The following is a 14,380-nucleotide window of genomic DNA, read 5'->3' on the forward strand; positions in this document are numbered from 1 at the left end:
ACTTCTTTTCGACCGGGCTGCACAACCGCAGATTACATTGGATGTTACCTGTTGTTTTTAGCTTGCCAACCCGCCGAGCTCTCCTGTAGTACAGCACGTGCTTCCTGCTGAGGTATTGGTTGCTACTTCGTTATCCCTCATCGTCTATTGGGGCGCTCGTGGCCAGCATTGGTCGTCACTTCCTGACTTTTCCCCGCTCCGTTTTCACCCAGCATCCCCTGCGCTCACCAGAAAACCCTAGCAAACACCACGCCCCCGGCTTACAGACTGAGCAGTTACACTGTCATTATAACCCGGCTACACATAAATCAACATAAATGAAAACGTAACGATGATAGTTGACCATAAATCAGCATAAATGTAATGTTGACGATCATCCATAATGCAACGTTGAAATAACGTGCCCCATTGACGTAGATTCATCTTTTAAAATCTAAATGTAATCCAATGGTTCTTCAACCATATAATAATGTTGCCTCAACGTTGTCTCAACTTGAAATGCCTGCTGGGTAAAGGGTCACCAGCACAGCCCAGAAGGTCATTATTCACCCTCTCCCAGCTCTGAAAAAACTGTAAAGCGAAAAACATTCTGCAGGACCAGTCACACCCCAAACATTCTCTCTTTGAAATGTTGCCTTCAGGCAGAAGATACAGGCCAATTTAATCAAGGAAATACAGATTAAAAAACATCTTTTATCCGAGAGCCATATTTGCCAACTGGATGTCATGGATGTGTGTAACTTAAGTATATGTTTTTATCTTTGTAGCTAGTATTTTTTTTATTACCATTTTATTTTAGACACCAAAATGATTGCATTTTTATTTTTTTTGTGCAATGTCAATACAGCTATTCTATTCTATTCTATTCTATTCTATTCTATTCTATTCTATTCTATTCTAAGTTTAGGTTAGAGCAGACATGGGCATACTACGGCCCGTTGGTGTTTTTAACCCGGCCCGCCAAACATCTCCCAGTTATATCAAAATATAAAATTAATAATATCGTTACCGGCAAATCTTATTCATTTACTTTCCCCTGTAATGCCCACATTTCCCCAATAGATGGCGCGCTTGAGCATTTGCCCCCTCTTCTTTGCGATTAAGCTTTTCCCAGAAGAAGCACTCTCCTTCTCGGTTCCCGCGGTAAAGCTTTCCCCCTATTAAAAACAAACATGAGTTTATCAAAGAAAAGAAAAGTCGTCAGTGAGTTCCGAGTGTTTAACACCGAATGGACAACAAAATATTTTTTCAAAGAAGTCCGATCAAAGGCTGTATGCTTGATATGCAAAGAAAGTGTTGCGGTTTTTAAGGAGTACAATATTAGCCGTCATTTTGCTAAGAAGCATGCCAATTACGCCAGCAAGCTGTCGGCGCAAGAACGGGCAGCTACGGCTGAGAGGTTCGCAGCCAATTTACTGAGCCAGCAAAATTTTTCCATTTCCAACTGCGCTTTAGGAGTCAACTACAGTACCTGACTACCAAGCTTTTTGCTGGCATTCAAATTAGCAGAAGCTAGCAAGCCTTTCTCCGAAGGTGAGTTTTTGAAAGACTGCATGGTGGAGACTGCAGGTTTTCTGTGTCCGGAAAGTCAAGGAAAGTTTGAAAAAATCAGTTTGTCGCGTCGGACTGTGACTCGCCGTGTGGAACTAATTGATAAACATATAGCTACCTAGCTAAACAAAAAGGCAGAGTTCTTTCAGTTATATTCACTTGCACTGGATGAAAGTAATAATATCAAAGACACAGCGCATCTTCTAATTTTTATCCGAGGAATAAACGACAGCTTTGAGAAAACGGAGGAGTTTTTGACCATGGATTCCCTAAAGGGAACAACACGGGGAGAGGATTTATATGACAAGGTGTCTGCTGCCATCGAGAAACATAAACTACCTTGGAGTAAACTTGCCAATGTCACGACGGATGGATCACCAAATTTAACAGGAAAAAACGTTGGGCTGCTGAAACGAATCCAGGATAAATTAAAAGAGGAAAACCCTGAACAGGATGTTATTTTCCTTCACTGCATCATCCATCAGGAATTACTTTGCAAGTCTGTTTTGCAGCTTAACCATGTTGTGAATCCAGTCGTGAAACTTGTGAACCTTATACGTGCAAGGGGACTTCAGCATCGTCAGTTCATCACGTTCCTGGAGGAAATTGATCCGGATCATCAGGACTTACTTTACCACTCTCGTATCCGGTGGTTAAGTTTGGGCAAAGTGTGTCAACGCATGTGGGACCTGAAAAACGAGATGGGCGCATTTTTAGAATTTAATGAGAAATTTCCTGAGCTACGAGACCAGAACTGGCTTTGTGATTTTGCGTTTGTTGTAGACGTATTTTCACACTTGAATGAGCTGAATGTGAAACTGCAGGGGAAAGATCAGTTTGTGCAAGACATGTACAAACCTGTTACAGCGTTCAAATCTAAGCTTGTTTTAATCTCCAGACAAGTTGCAAACGCATCCTTCACTCATTTCGCCACACTTGACACTCAGAAAGAGGCAACACGATATGCAAAGAAATACAGCAAATCACTGGATGACCTGCACAGAGAATTCAGTCGCTGGTTCTCTGATTTTGAAAACATTGAAAAGTCACTTCAGCTCGTGTCTTGTCCCTTCTCACAAGACCCTGAAACGGTACCACATGAGGTGCAATTGGAACTGATAGATCTTCAGTCTGACGCCATCTTGAAAGAAAAGTTCAACACTCTTAGACTTAACGAGTTTTATGCTTCACTGGACGAAGCCATCTTTCCAAACCTACAGAGAACATGCTAACCTTGTTTGGCTTGACCTATGTATGCGAGCAGACATTTAGTGTTATGAACATGAACAAAGCCCGTCACAGATCCAGGATAACTGACGAACACCTCGGATCTATCCTGAGAATCGCCACAACAAAACTTACTCCAGACTTTGATGCACTGAAAAAACAGGGAGATCAACAACACTGTTCCCACTGAAACTGATGTTGAGTTTTCCTGCTGTGTTTATTAAACTGAAATATAATTAAATTAACCATTCATCATTAATAGGTCAAATCCTGTATGAAATTTATATACAGTAACACTCCATCCATCTGTTCTTGGCTCGGCCAAATTTTAGAACTCATTGTGGCTCGCGACTCAAAAAGTTTGCCCACCCCTGGGTTAGAGCCAGTGTAAAGAGCGACTACATAAAAGTCAATGTGTGTGTGTGTGTGTGCGTGTGTGTGCGTGTGCGTGTGCGTGTGTGTGTGTCAGTAGCTTCCAGCTGCAGCAGTTAGTTCAGTTTCTGTTCAATTTGACTGAGGGAAGTTTTTGTACGACAGTTTTTCACTGTGTGAACACATACTGACTGCTGATAACATGAAAACTCTGACAGTAATAAACTGCTGCATCTTCAGCCTGGACTCCACTGATGGTCAGAGTGAAGTCAGAGTTTGATCCACCATCTTTAAAACGATCTGGAATCCCTGAAACCTTATTATTTACATAATAAAAGAGCAATTTGGGGCGTTCTCCATTTTTCTGTTGGTACCAGGCTAAATGGACATTGCCATGAACATTCTGATTGGTTCTACAGCTGATGGTGACTCTTGCTCCCAGTGTGGTTCTCACTGCTCCAGGCTGAGTCACTGTGACCTGACCTCTGGACTCTGAGGACACAGAGACAACAACATAAAGCAGCATCATGGTTCAGTGGCTTCATTTCAGAGGGACACATGTTGATAGAGGAGACCAGTTGGATCCTCTGGACTTTACCTGTGAAGCAGCAGCAGAGGAGAGTCCAGATGAGGACGGAGATCAGAGTCATGTTGCTGATGAGGAGGATTTCTGTGTCTTGTGTTGTGATGAAGGACAGCTGTCAGTCCTCCAGTGTTCAGCTCTCAGGACTATAAACTCTCCCAGAGCACTGGAGCATGGAGCTGCTGATGCAAAGTGGCTCTATGGAAATGCTCCCACTGACTCCAACAGGGACTGGATCAATAATGATGGTGTTTATCAGTGATCAATAAGATCATAATGACAAAAAAGTACATACATATACATATATAACTTTATTACATAGTAACGTAACAGCCATTGTCCTCAGTTTGTGTCTGATTGTGTAGTTTGTTTGTGTCGGAGTCAGAGCTGTGTCTCTACAGTATGAGGTTTTTGTACGACCACTCAACCAGTTTGTTTCACTGTGGTGGACGTTCGGTGGAGGAACCAGACTCGATGTTGGAAGTAAGTTCATGAGTAAATACTAAACTATAAACTTTGAATTTATATTTTGGATTTGTTTAAGATGTAGTCAGCTCATAAAGTTTGCGTTTAAATCACAGGTCAGAGTTTCGGCTTTATTTGTTTCTCTTGATCTTGTAGTAAATTTAGAGCTAAACATTACCTGCCCTGACATGTTGAAAATGTTATTTTTCAATTGGTGGAAAAGAAAAATCATTGATTGTCGATTCTTGAGATATTTCTCACGTTGACTTTGTTTCCTCTCACTATAACTGTTGTTATAATGGATTCAAATTCAGTTTGAACCAGCAAACATGAGCAGAATAAGGATTAATGTGGTCGTTTCAAGTGTTAAAGAGTTTGTGTTGTAATGCTGAAGTTCAGTTTAAATCATCTGATTACTTTAGAATATAATAGAATTCTTACCAGTGATCCTTTTGAAGATAAAACAGTAGAAAATAAGTGACTGAATTTTTAGCATATCATGATTATTTCTGTTTAAAACCTGTAGTTAAAAGTTTTCATTTTTCCTTGTGTAGTTTGACATATTTTAGGTCAAACTGTGTGATGTTTGTCTCAGCTGATTTACATTAGTCGTTTCTTAAAGGGAAGTGAAACAATGTGTGAGTCAGTGAGTGATGGAGCAGAACTAACATGTGACAGAAACTCCTTAAAGGACTAAAGCAACTCTCACAGTGAAGGTGTCCAGGTCTCTGCTGTTTGATTGACAGCTGAGTGCTCTGTGTCCTCTAAGCTGACTGCTGTCTCCTACTGTAGGTGATGCTCGTCCCACCCTGACGGTGCTGCCTCCCTCCAGGGAGGAGCTGCAGCAGGAGAAGGTCACGCTCACGTGTCTGGCCAACAAGGGCTTCCCCTCAGACTGGACTCTGTCCTGGAAGCTGGACGGCAGCGGCAGCATCAGCAGCTCTGACCAGAGCAGGAGCCCTGGGGTTCTGGAGAAGGACGGACTCTACAGCTGGAGCAGCACCATGAGGATCCCTGCAGACCAGTGGACCAAGGTGAACTCTGTGACCTGTGAGGCCTCCCAGGGCTCCCAGTCTCCAGTCAGAGAGACGCTGAGCACAGACCAGTGCTCCCAGTTCTGAACTGTGTTTCATTTGTTCTCTGGTTCTGCTTTTGTTCTCAGTCTTTGTTTCTACCTTTTCAGAAATAAACAATAAAAAGTTGACCTTTTCCTGCTCATGAAGACTCTGCTTTGGATCTCACGTAGTAACATATCCGTTCAAATTAAAATCTGTCATATGGCCCCCTCCTGGAAAGTTTTAGAGTCCACTCTCTAAATGTCTCTTTCCTAGACATTTACATATATTTGCCCTAGTTCTTTTTTGCTACATGAAGACAACATCTCACTGGTTAAACTGGTCTCAGACAATTGTTAAATTAACTTAGTGGTTGAGTTGCTTCTAAAGGAACCACACAAACACATAGATGTTAAATATTCCTTTTTGACAAGACTTGAACTGGTGTCAGGAAGAATTTTTTAAATTAACTCAGAAACAGTGGTTGCTAAAATTTACCAACAGGTACAACATTATGAAGCTGATGGGAGTATGGGAACAGGAAGATTCCACAACCAATGAGTTTTTCACCATATGCTGTTTTCAATCCTGATCCCCACCATCATCCATCAGTTTAATTATGAAACATTAACAAAGAAGAACAAACTGTTCCTGTGGTGTGTTTCACTTTATATCTTTAGTACTGAAACCTGTCTGTTGTCATGGTTCAGTAGTGATGTCTGACTGTTGCCATAGGAACCAACATCCCTGAAGGAAATGAAACACTAAACATCAGTCTCATCCAAATGCTGAGTTTCACTACAACCTGCTGCGTCTCTTTATGCAGTGTGTCGAGTGGCGCCGACCCTGATGTGAGAAGCTGCTTTTATTCTTTTATTCATCACAGTGCATCATTTTATTTAGTTTGGTTTTGTGGTGGAAATTTCCCATAAAGAGGCAGATGAGAGAGTTGTCCTTTTGTGCGATTTATTGAAATAATAAAGAAAATAAAAATAATGAGGAAAGCAAATAAAAAGCATGGATGTTAATCGTGCACATCAACAAACCAAAAACCAGCTGGGGAGATCAGTGCACACACCACGAAGGTGTGATGCAAAGAGCCACATCACAGGCGATGTCTTCACAGGCGTCAGGGAAAATATCGCCTTGTGTGTTGAATCCACCTAAGTGTCTCCTCATGCCTCTTCCACTGCCTGCAGGAGAGTCATGTGGGTGTATGGTTGCTGATCATATACTTCCACCGCCTCCACTGCATTTAGAAAGTGGCTGTAAGGGGCAGATATATTGATAAAAAAACATTTTTACACATATGCAAATAATAAAAGACATGTGACACAACCAAAAACATGCACAAAAAATCTGAATCTGGGAAGAAAACATGACAACAGAAATCCCTGGAAGCAGCGGCTGAATAAATAACAAATAATACAAAGTGAGTGAGTACATAACAATCACTCACCATCCTGGTGAGTCTTGCCACAGTCTCACAGTCACAGATGATGAATTGTGGAACACACAGGCACTTTTCTAGAAGTGTCTATAGTATGTGGGGAATGGGCCACACTTGAGTACTGACTTTATCTGTAAAATTATTGTATGTTTCACTGTGGAAAAAAGGGACATAAAAGTAAAAAACACCTCCCACACCTGGTTCTGGAAAATGAGCCATGTGTCAGGTCTAGCATCAGCAACAAGAAAATGCCCTAATACACTGATTGGTTCAACAGAAAGTGGCAGGCTTTCGGTTATAGTTGTGGAAAACCACCACATTTAATTTTAAGGCAATAATTTACATCCCTGTCCACTGAGAGTCATTTACACATGTACTCTTCTCCCTCATGGTGCAGCTCACAAAACAACACAGAACACATTATCAACACACATTAACACTTCACTAATTCAATTCCACCAAACTTATAACTCTCCTAAACTCCTATCTTTAACTATAACCTTAAGAACAGGAATCATCGTTTTACCCATGGTTCAGGGCAGGTCTAAGCCTCTGGACTGCTACAACATCTTAGATAAAGTGAACAAATGCACTTAATGTACTTAAGATTAACAAGTTCTGACTTTGAATAATACTGTACCATAAATCCTATAAAATAAACAGTTTTGTCTTTCACCTGTTACATATTACAATTTTACAACTAAAAACAAAAATAATGCACTGATTTTAGATGTTAGATGGGTTCATTCACTGAGGGTTGCCAGATTTACTTTCATCACATAAGTCAAAATTACTTGAATAAGAAGGCTTTTACAGTTTTTATCGGTCGCTTTAATGCAGCTGTCTAGTGAAACAACACATTCTCTTAACAGTTCACACACACACACAAGTCTAAACAGCGGCATCAATGTCATATTGACAAGCTTTGTTTGCTAAAGGCTGTAACTGTGTCAAAACACTGGAAATATGCAGCAAAAACTCATTTTGCCTTTAAACAATAAAAATTGCAAACAAGTACATGGAAACGTCCAATCAGTCATAACAGTGAACAGCAAAACACAAACCGTTGATCTCAGTGTCAATCAGTGCTTCATTGATCGTCATTGGAGCCTGTTGCTATTTGTTGTCTTTGCAGTTGTAAATTTGACCTTTTATGCATAAAATTGGATCCAGATAAAGAAATTCTTTGAATTACTGAATCCATGACATTCATGGCAGAAGACTAAATATTGTAAATATTACCGAAAATATAAACTAAAATACAGTCAAATCTATTGGAGGATGAGACACAGCCACTGTTGATACTCAGTCTCTGCTTTAGAGCTCCTCCATCCATCCTGGTAAAAGAAACACAGACCTGGCACCTTTTTAAGGCCTAAAAGCTGGTAGAAAATTGAAGATTTTTGTGGAGGAGTGTCAAACAGGTGCTATGGTGAGTTCATACTGGTCTTACTGGTTTCTAATTGTTAGGAACAGATGGTTTTCCTTTGGTCACCAAAGCTAAAACAATAGAGTTTAGACTGATTGAATGATGTCAGTGTTAACTGTCTTGAAAAATGGAGGAGAAAATGTGTCAATTAATGAGAATGTGTCTGATGCTCTGCTGAAATAATGATGATGAAAATAAATGGAACCTAGTTTTGCAAAACAGGTCAAAGCGACTTATAAAAACTGTAAAACAATGAATTATCTTATTTACTATTACTTTTCTTGGACAAATGATGATACTATGTTTCAATGCATTATATTAAATTATATTAAATAAATAAATAATATAATAAATAAATTATTTATATTATCGGAACATACGTTTTTTATTTTTTTATTTAGCTAGCTTAACAGTATAAGTGTAACTTTATTAGTGTAGATTTCAGGGGTCTTGACAAAGTGGACCCACATACATGGAGACCAGCAGCTATGTTGCACAGCTTTTAATGTTCACAGTGGAATCCAACACAGGTACAGTACAGGCACAGACTCACGCTGCACGGTACCGTTAAGGCCCAGGCAAAAGGCGGTGGTCAAGACAGGCAGAGTCAGCAACAGGATAGCTCGGCTAAGGTACAGACGGACTGGGCTACGACGAGGTCAGGAAACAGGCAGGAACGGTAACTGGAATGTACAACAGAACAACGCTGGAAAGTGGAGGTAACTCGCGACAATCTGGTGGAGGTGTGAGGTGGGTACTGGATGTAAAATACCTTGTCATGATTGATTATTGCAAACAGCTGTTGAATCTTTGACTGGAAGTAAAGCCTGCACTTCAAACGGAATGAACAGAACCGGAAGTACTAACAAAAAAAACAGGAAATGGAAACTATGACTACAACAACAGGTAAAGACATGACAGTAGGACAACGTGTGTACTGTTCTGCAATAAGTGTGATACAGAATTGAAACCAAAGTGTAAAAAATGTGTTTAAGCTACGGTTACACTGTGTTTAAGATTGTGCTACAAGACGTTTAAGTGTGGCGGCTTTGGTTTAAGAATTTGCTTTTAGTGTGTAAGCATTAGGCAGAAACTGTGAGCTTAACTTGAAACAAAAGTGTGAATATTGCATGATTTCATGGTCAGTTTACACATTTGTCTCTCGTTTATTCATATATATTTATTTATTTCATAATGTCCCAGGGCAGCGCACTGGTGCAGTCAGTAGCACTGTCGCCCCACAAGGTCCCGGGTTCGATTCCTGGGGCAGACCGGGTGACTTTCTGTGTGGAGTTTGCATGTTCTGCCCAAGTTCATGTGGGTTCTCTCCGGGTTCTCCGGCTTCCTCCCACGGTCCAAAAACATGCATTAGGTTCATTCTCTCTAAATTAGCTGTAGGTGTGAGTGTGTGTGTGAATGGTTGTCTGTCTGTGTGTGTTGCCCTGTGATGGACTGGTGACCTGTTCAGGGTGTACCTGCCTCTCGCCCGTAGATAGATGGGACAGGCTCCAGCACCCCCGCGACCCTGCATATGGGATTAAGTGGTAGAAGATGGATGAAATATCAGCAAGATGAGGTATTGCTTCAATTTAATGAACACGATATGTCTAAATGTGGAATTGGACGACTCTATATTTACTGTTTTCATGAAGGCTGATGTTGGGCAAATGTGATTTAAAGCTCAGATCAGATTGTTTACTATTTTCAGAGTCAGTAGTTTATTTAGCAGCTTCTCAAAGTGTCCTTGAAAAACACTACAGTACTACTACAAGTACCTACATCGTTCATCGAATCTTAAGAAAAGATTATAGTATAAAAAGATAATAGTTTAATTTTTCATAAACTATTTTCTAGATTTGCTTGTTGCTGCATCTACATGTAAAGATCTTCCAAAACTGTAATTTATGAGCTGTGTGTTTAAAGTCTAGTCATTCATTAATTAGCCTGAGAGTTTTCCAATTTTTGTTGTGTGTGCGCATGTTTGTGTGTGTGTGTGTGTGTGTGTGTGTGTGTGTGCGCATGTTTGTGTGTGTGTGTGTGTGTGTGTGTGCGTGCGCGCGCGCGTGTGTGTGTGTGTGTGTGTGTGTGTGTGTGTGTGTGTGTGTGTGTGTGTGTGTGTGCGTGTGTGTGTGTCAGTAGCTTCCAGCTGCAGCAGTTAGTTTAGTTTCTATTTACTTTGAATAAGGAGGTTTTTGTACGACGGTTTTTCACTGTGTGAACACAGCTTTGCTGTTAATGTAATGATGACTCTGACAGTAATAATCTGCTGCATCTTCAGCCTGGACTCCACTGATGGTCAGCGTGAAGTCAGAGTTTGATCCACTGCCTGAAAAACGATCTGGAATCCCTGACTGTCGACTAGTAGCACGGTAAATGAGCAGTTTAGGAGATTCTCTGTTTTTCTGTTGGTACCAGGACAAACAATTAGGGCTACATGCAACACTCTGACTGGTTCTACAGCTGATGGTGACTCTTCCTCCCAGTGTGGTTCTCACTGCTCCAGGCTGAGTCACTGTGACCTGACCTCTGGACTCTGAGGACACAGAGACAACAACATAAAGCAGCATCATGGTTCAGTGGCTTCATTTCAGAGGGACACATGTTGATAGAGGAGACCAGTTGGATTCTCTGGACTTTACCTGTGAAGCAGCAGCAGAGGAGAGTCCAGATGAGGACGGAGATCAGAGTCATGTTGCTGATGAGGAGGATTTCTGTGTCTTGTGTTGTGATGAAGGACAGCTGTCAGTCCTCCAGTGTTCAGCTCTCAGGACTATAAACTCTCCTAGAGCACTGGAGCATGGAGCTGCTGATGCAAAGTGGCTCTATGGAAATGCTCCCACTGACTCCAACAGGGACTGGATCAATATCATCATCAAGATGTTTGTGGTCAATATTTTTATGAAATGATTCTTTATGAATGTGAAATGGCTCAACTTTTGTAAATTTTACTTTAGCTATAGCACAAATTTTAGATCCATGACAATTTTTCAGAATTTTTTCAGAGACATACAGTACATGTACTGTATAATACATGAATGCAATATAAAAATATTATGTATATATTCATACATTGTTTGACTGATTCTGTGTAGAGTTTGTTTGTGTCAGAGTCAGAGCTGTGTCTCTACAGTCTGAGGTTTTTGTACGACCACTCAACCAGTTTGTTTCACTGTGGTGGACGTTCGGTGGAGGAACCAGACTGGATAGTGGAAGTAAGTTCATGAGTTAATACTAACGTATAAACTGTGATTTTATATTGTAGATGTATTCAGGTCATAAAGTTTGTTTTTCTATAACAAATTAGGGAGTGGTAAACACTTATTGTCCTGGTGTGTTGTTTAATTAACTTGTAGTAAAGAACATTTTTTTTGATGAATGATTGTTGACATATTTTTCACGTTGACTTTGTTTCCTCTCATTGTAACTGTAGTTACAACGGATTCAAATTCAGTTGAAATAAGAAACATTAGGAGAATGTTTTTATTACTTCTATTCAATATTTAAAACTAATCTGTAATTAAAGGTTTTCACTTTTCTGCTTGTGTAGTTTCACATATTTCAGGTCAAACTTTGTGATGTTTGTCTCTGAGCTGATTTACATTAGTCGTTTCTTAAAGGGAAGTGAAACAATGTGTGAGTCAGTGAGTGATGGAGCAGAACTAACATGTGACAGAAACTCCTTAAAGGACTAAAGCAACTCTCACAGTGAAGGTGTCCAGGTCTCTGCTGTTTGATTGACAGCTGAGTGCTCTGTGTCCTCTAAGCTGACTGCTGTCTCCTACTGTAGGTGATGCTCGTCCCACCCTGACGGTGCTGCCTCCCTTCCAGGGAGGAGCTGCAGCAGGAGAAGGTCACGCTCACGTGTCTGGCCAACAAGGGCTTCCCCTCAGACTGGACTCTGTCCTGGAAGCTGGACGGCAGCGGCAGCATCAGCAGCTCTGACCAGAGCAGGAGCCCTGGGGTTCTGGAGAAGGACGGACTCTACAGCTGGAGCAGCACCATGAGGATCCCTGCAGACCAGTGGACCAAGGTGAACTCTGTGACCTGTGAGGCCTCCCAGGGCTCCCAGTCTCCAGTCAGAGAGACGCTGAGCACAGACCAGTGCTCCCAGTTCTGAACTGTGTTTCATTTGTTCTCTGGTTCTGGTTATGCTTTTGCTCTCAGTGTTTGTTTAGCAACAACCTTTGTGTTTTCTAAAATAAGTAATAAAATAAAATAAAGTTGATGTTTTTATGCTGTTGATCAAACAAAATAAAATATTACTTCAAAGTGAAACCTGTCAAATGTTCTAGAAGGTCTATGTCTCTCAGCTGGCCGGGGAATGCCTTGGGGTCCCACTGGAAGAGCTGGAGGAAGTGTCCGGGGAGAGGGAAGTCTCTTTGCTAAGACTCCTGCCCCCGCGACTCGGTCTTATCCGGTTCAAAATGGATAGATGGATTGTTCCTGCAGCAGCTCTGTGTCTGTCTGCATGTCACACTCTACTGTAAACTAATCTCCATAATTATCTCTCTAAAAATAATAATAATGACAATAGGAAATAATAATATCTCAAAAACCTTTTAGTGTCAGTCAAATTTTAATGTGTTTTTGTGTTAGTTCAGATAGGTTCCTCTTCAGCTGAGGAGGTTTTTGTACGATATTGTTTTACTGTGTGAGTGGGAGGCTGTTTTGCTGTTGACAGTAATAAACTCCTGCATCAACCGTCTGAACTCTGCTGATGATTAAGGAAAATTCAGTACCACAATCTGTTTTCAGGAGTAATTCAGGAGTTTGTGAGCTTCTCCAGGTTTCTGAAGGTACCAGTTAATGTCATCACCAATACTTGTACTGGATTTACATCTGACAGTAACAATCTGTTCTGGAGCAACAGACAAAGCTCCAGGAGTCGGAGTCACAGTGATTTGACCTGATGAACCTTTAAAAGATGAACCAGAGGAGAAGAGTCAGTGACACAAAGCCAGTTTGGAGAAAGATGATCAACATCCAGTGCCGACTTCATCTGTAAAATTGTTGTATGTTTCACTGTGGAAAAAAACAGACATAAAAGTAAAAAACACCTCCCACACCTGGCCCTGGAAAATGAGCCATGTGTCAGGTCAATCATCGCTGCAACAAGAAAATGTCCTAATACACTGAATGCAGGTTCGACAGAAAGTGGCAGGCTTTCGGTGGTAGTTGTGGAAAACCACCACATTTAATTCCATCCATCCATCCATTTTCATCCGCTTATCCGGGGCCGGGTCGCAGGGGCAGCAGTTTGTTCCATAGTTCCTTCTCCCCGGACACTTCCTCCAGCTCTTCCGGTGGGACCCCAAGACGTTCCCAGGCCACAGAGAGACGTAGTCTCTCCAGCGAGTCCTGGGTCTTCCTCGGGTCCTCCTACCAGTGGGACATGCCCCGAAAACCTCCCCAGGGAGGCGTCCAGGAGGCATCCGAATCAGATGTCCAAGCCACCTCAACTGGCCCCTCTCAATGTGGAGGAGCAACGACTCTACTCCGAGCTCCTCCCGGGTGACAGAGCTCCTCACCTTATCTCTAAGGGAGCGCCCAGCCACCCTGCAGAGGAAGCTCATTTCAGCCGCTTGTATCCGTGACCTTGCCCTTTCGGTCATGACCCAAAGCTCATGACCATAGGTGAGGGTAGAAACGTAGATTGACCGGTAAATTGAGAGCTTTGCCTTTCGGCTCAGCTCCCTCTTCACCACGACGGACCGATACACCGACCGCATTACTGCAGCTGCCACACCAATCCGTCTGTCAAACTCACGCTCCTTCCTTCCCTCACTTGTGAACAAGACCCCAAGATACCTAAACTCCTCCAATTGGGGCAGGAACTCTCCTCCAACCTGGAGAGAACAAACCACTTTTTTCCGGTTGAGAACCATGGCCTTAGATTTGGAGGAACTGATTCTCATCCCAGCCGCTTCACAATCAGCTGCAGACCGCACCAGCGCACGCTGAAGGTCCTGGCCCGATGAAGCCAACCGGACAACATCATCTGCAAAAAGCAGAGATGCTATCCTGTCGTCCCCAAACCAGACCCTCTCCGGCCCCTGGCTGCACCTAGAAATTCTGTCCATGAAAATAATGAACAGAACCGGTGACAAAGGGCAGCCCTGTCGAAGTCCAACATGCACCGGGAACAGGTCTGACTTATTGCTGGCAATGCAAACCAAGCTCCTGCGCTGGTTGTACAGAGACCGAACAGCCCTTAGCAAAAAGGCCTGGACTCCATACTCCCGGAGCAC

At 42.0% G+C, this 14,380-nt stretch overlaps 1 pseudogene and 3 gene segments (V, D, J or C); 2 read left to right on the forward strand and 2 right to left on the reverse strand.

Moving 5' to 3' along the window:
- Window positions 1–3,228: 3,228 nt before the first annotated feature.
- LOC114845115 (immunoglobulin kappa variable 4-1-like) lies at window positions 3,229–4,140 on the reverse strand. The segment is given in 2 exon segments: window positions 3,229–3,642; window positions 3,749–4,140. Coding segments are annotated over 2 exon segments (375 nt in total).
- Window positions 4,141–4,832: 692 nt separating this feature from the next.
- Window positions 4,833–5,387, forward strand: LOC114844628 (Ig kappa-b4 chain C region-like). The segment is given in 2 exon segments: window positions 4,833–4,836; window positions 4,973–5,387. Coding segments are annotated over 2 exon segments (351 nt in total).
- Window positions 5,388–10,339: 4,952 nt separating this feature from the next.
- LOC129603321 (Ig kappa chain V region 3381-like) lies at window positions 10,340–10,873 on the reverse strand. The segment is given in 2 exon segments: window positions 10,340–10,665; window positions 10,772–10,873. Coding segments are annotated over 2 exon segments (378 nt in total).
- A 56-nt stretch (window positions 10,874–10,929) lies between these two features.
- LOC114844107 (Ig kappa-b4 chain C region-like) lies at window positions 10,930–12,692 on the forward strand (annotated as a pseudogene).
- Window positions 12,693–14,380: the final 1,688 nt, after the last annotated feature.

Source organism: Betta splendens, chromosome 17, assembly GCF_900634795.4.
Source record: "Betta splendens chromosome 17, fBetSpl5.4, whole genome shotgun sequence".
In the NCBI taxonomy this organism is placed as follows: Eukaryota; Metazoa; Chordata; class Actinopteri; order Anabantiformes; family Osphronemidae; genus Betta; species Betta splendens.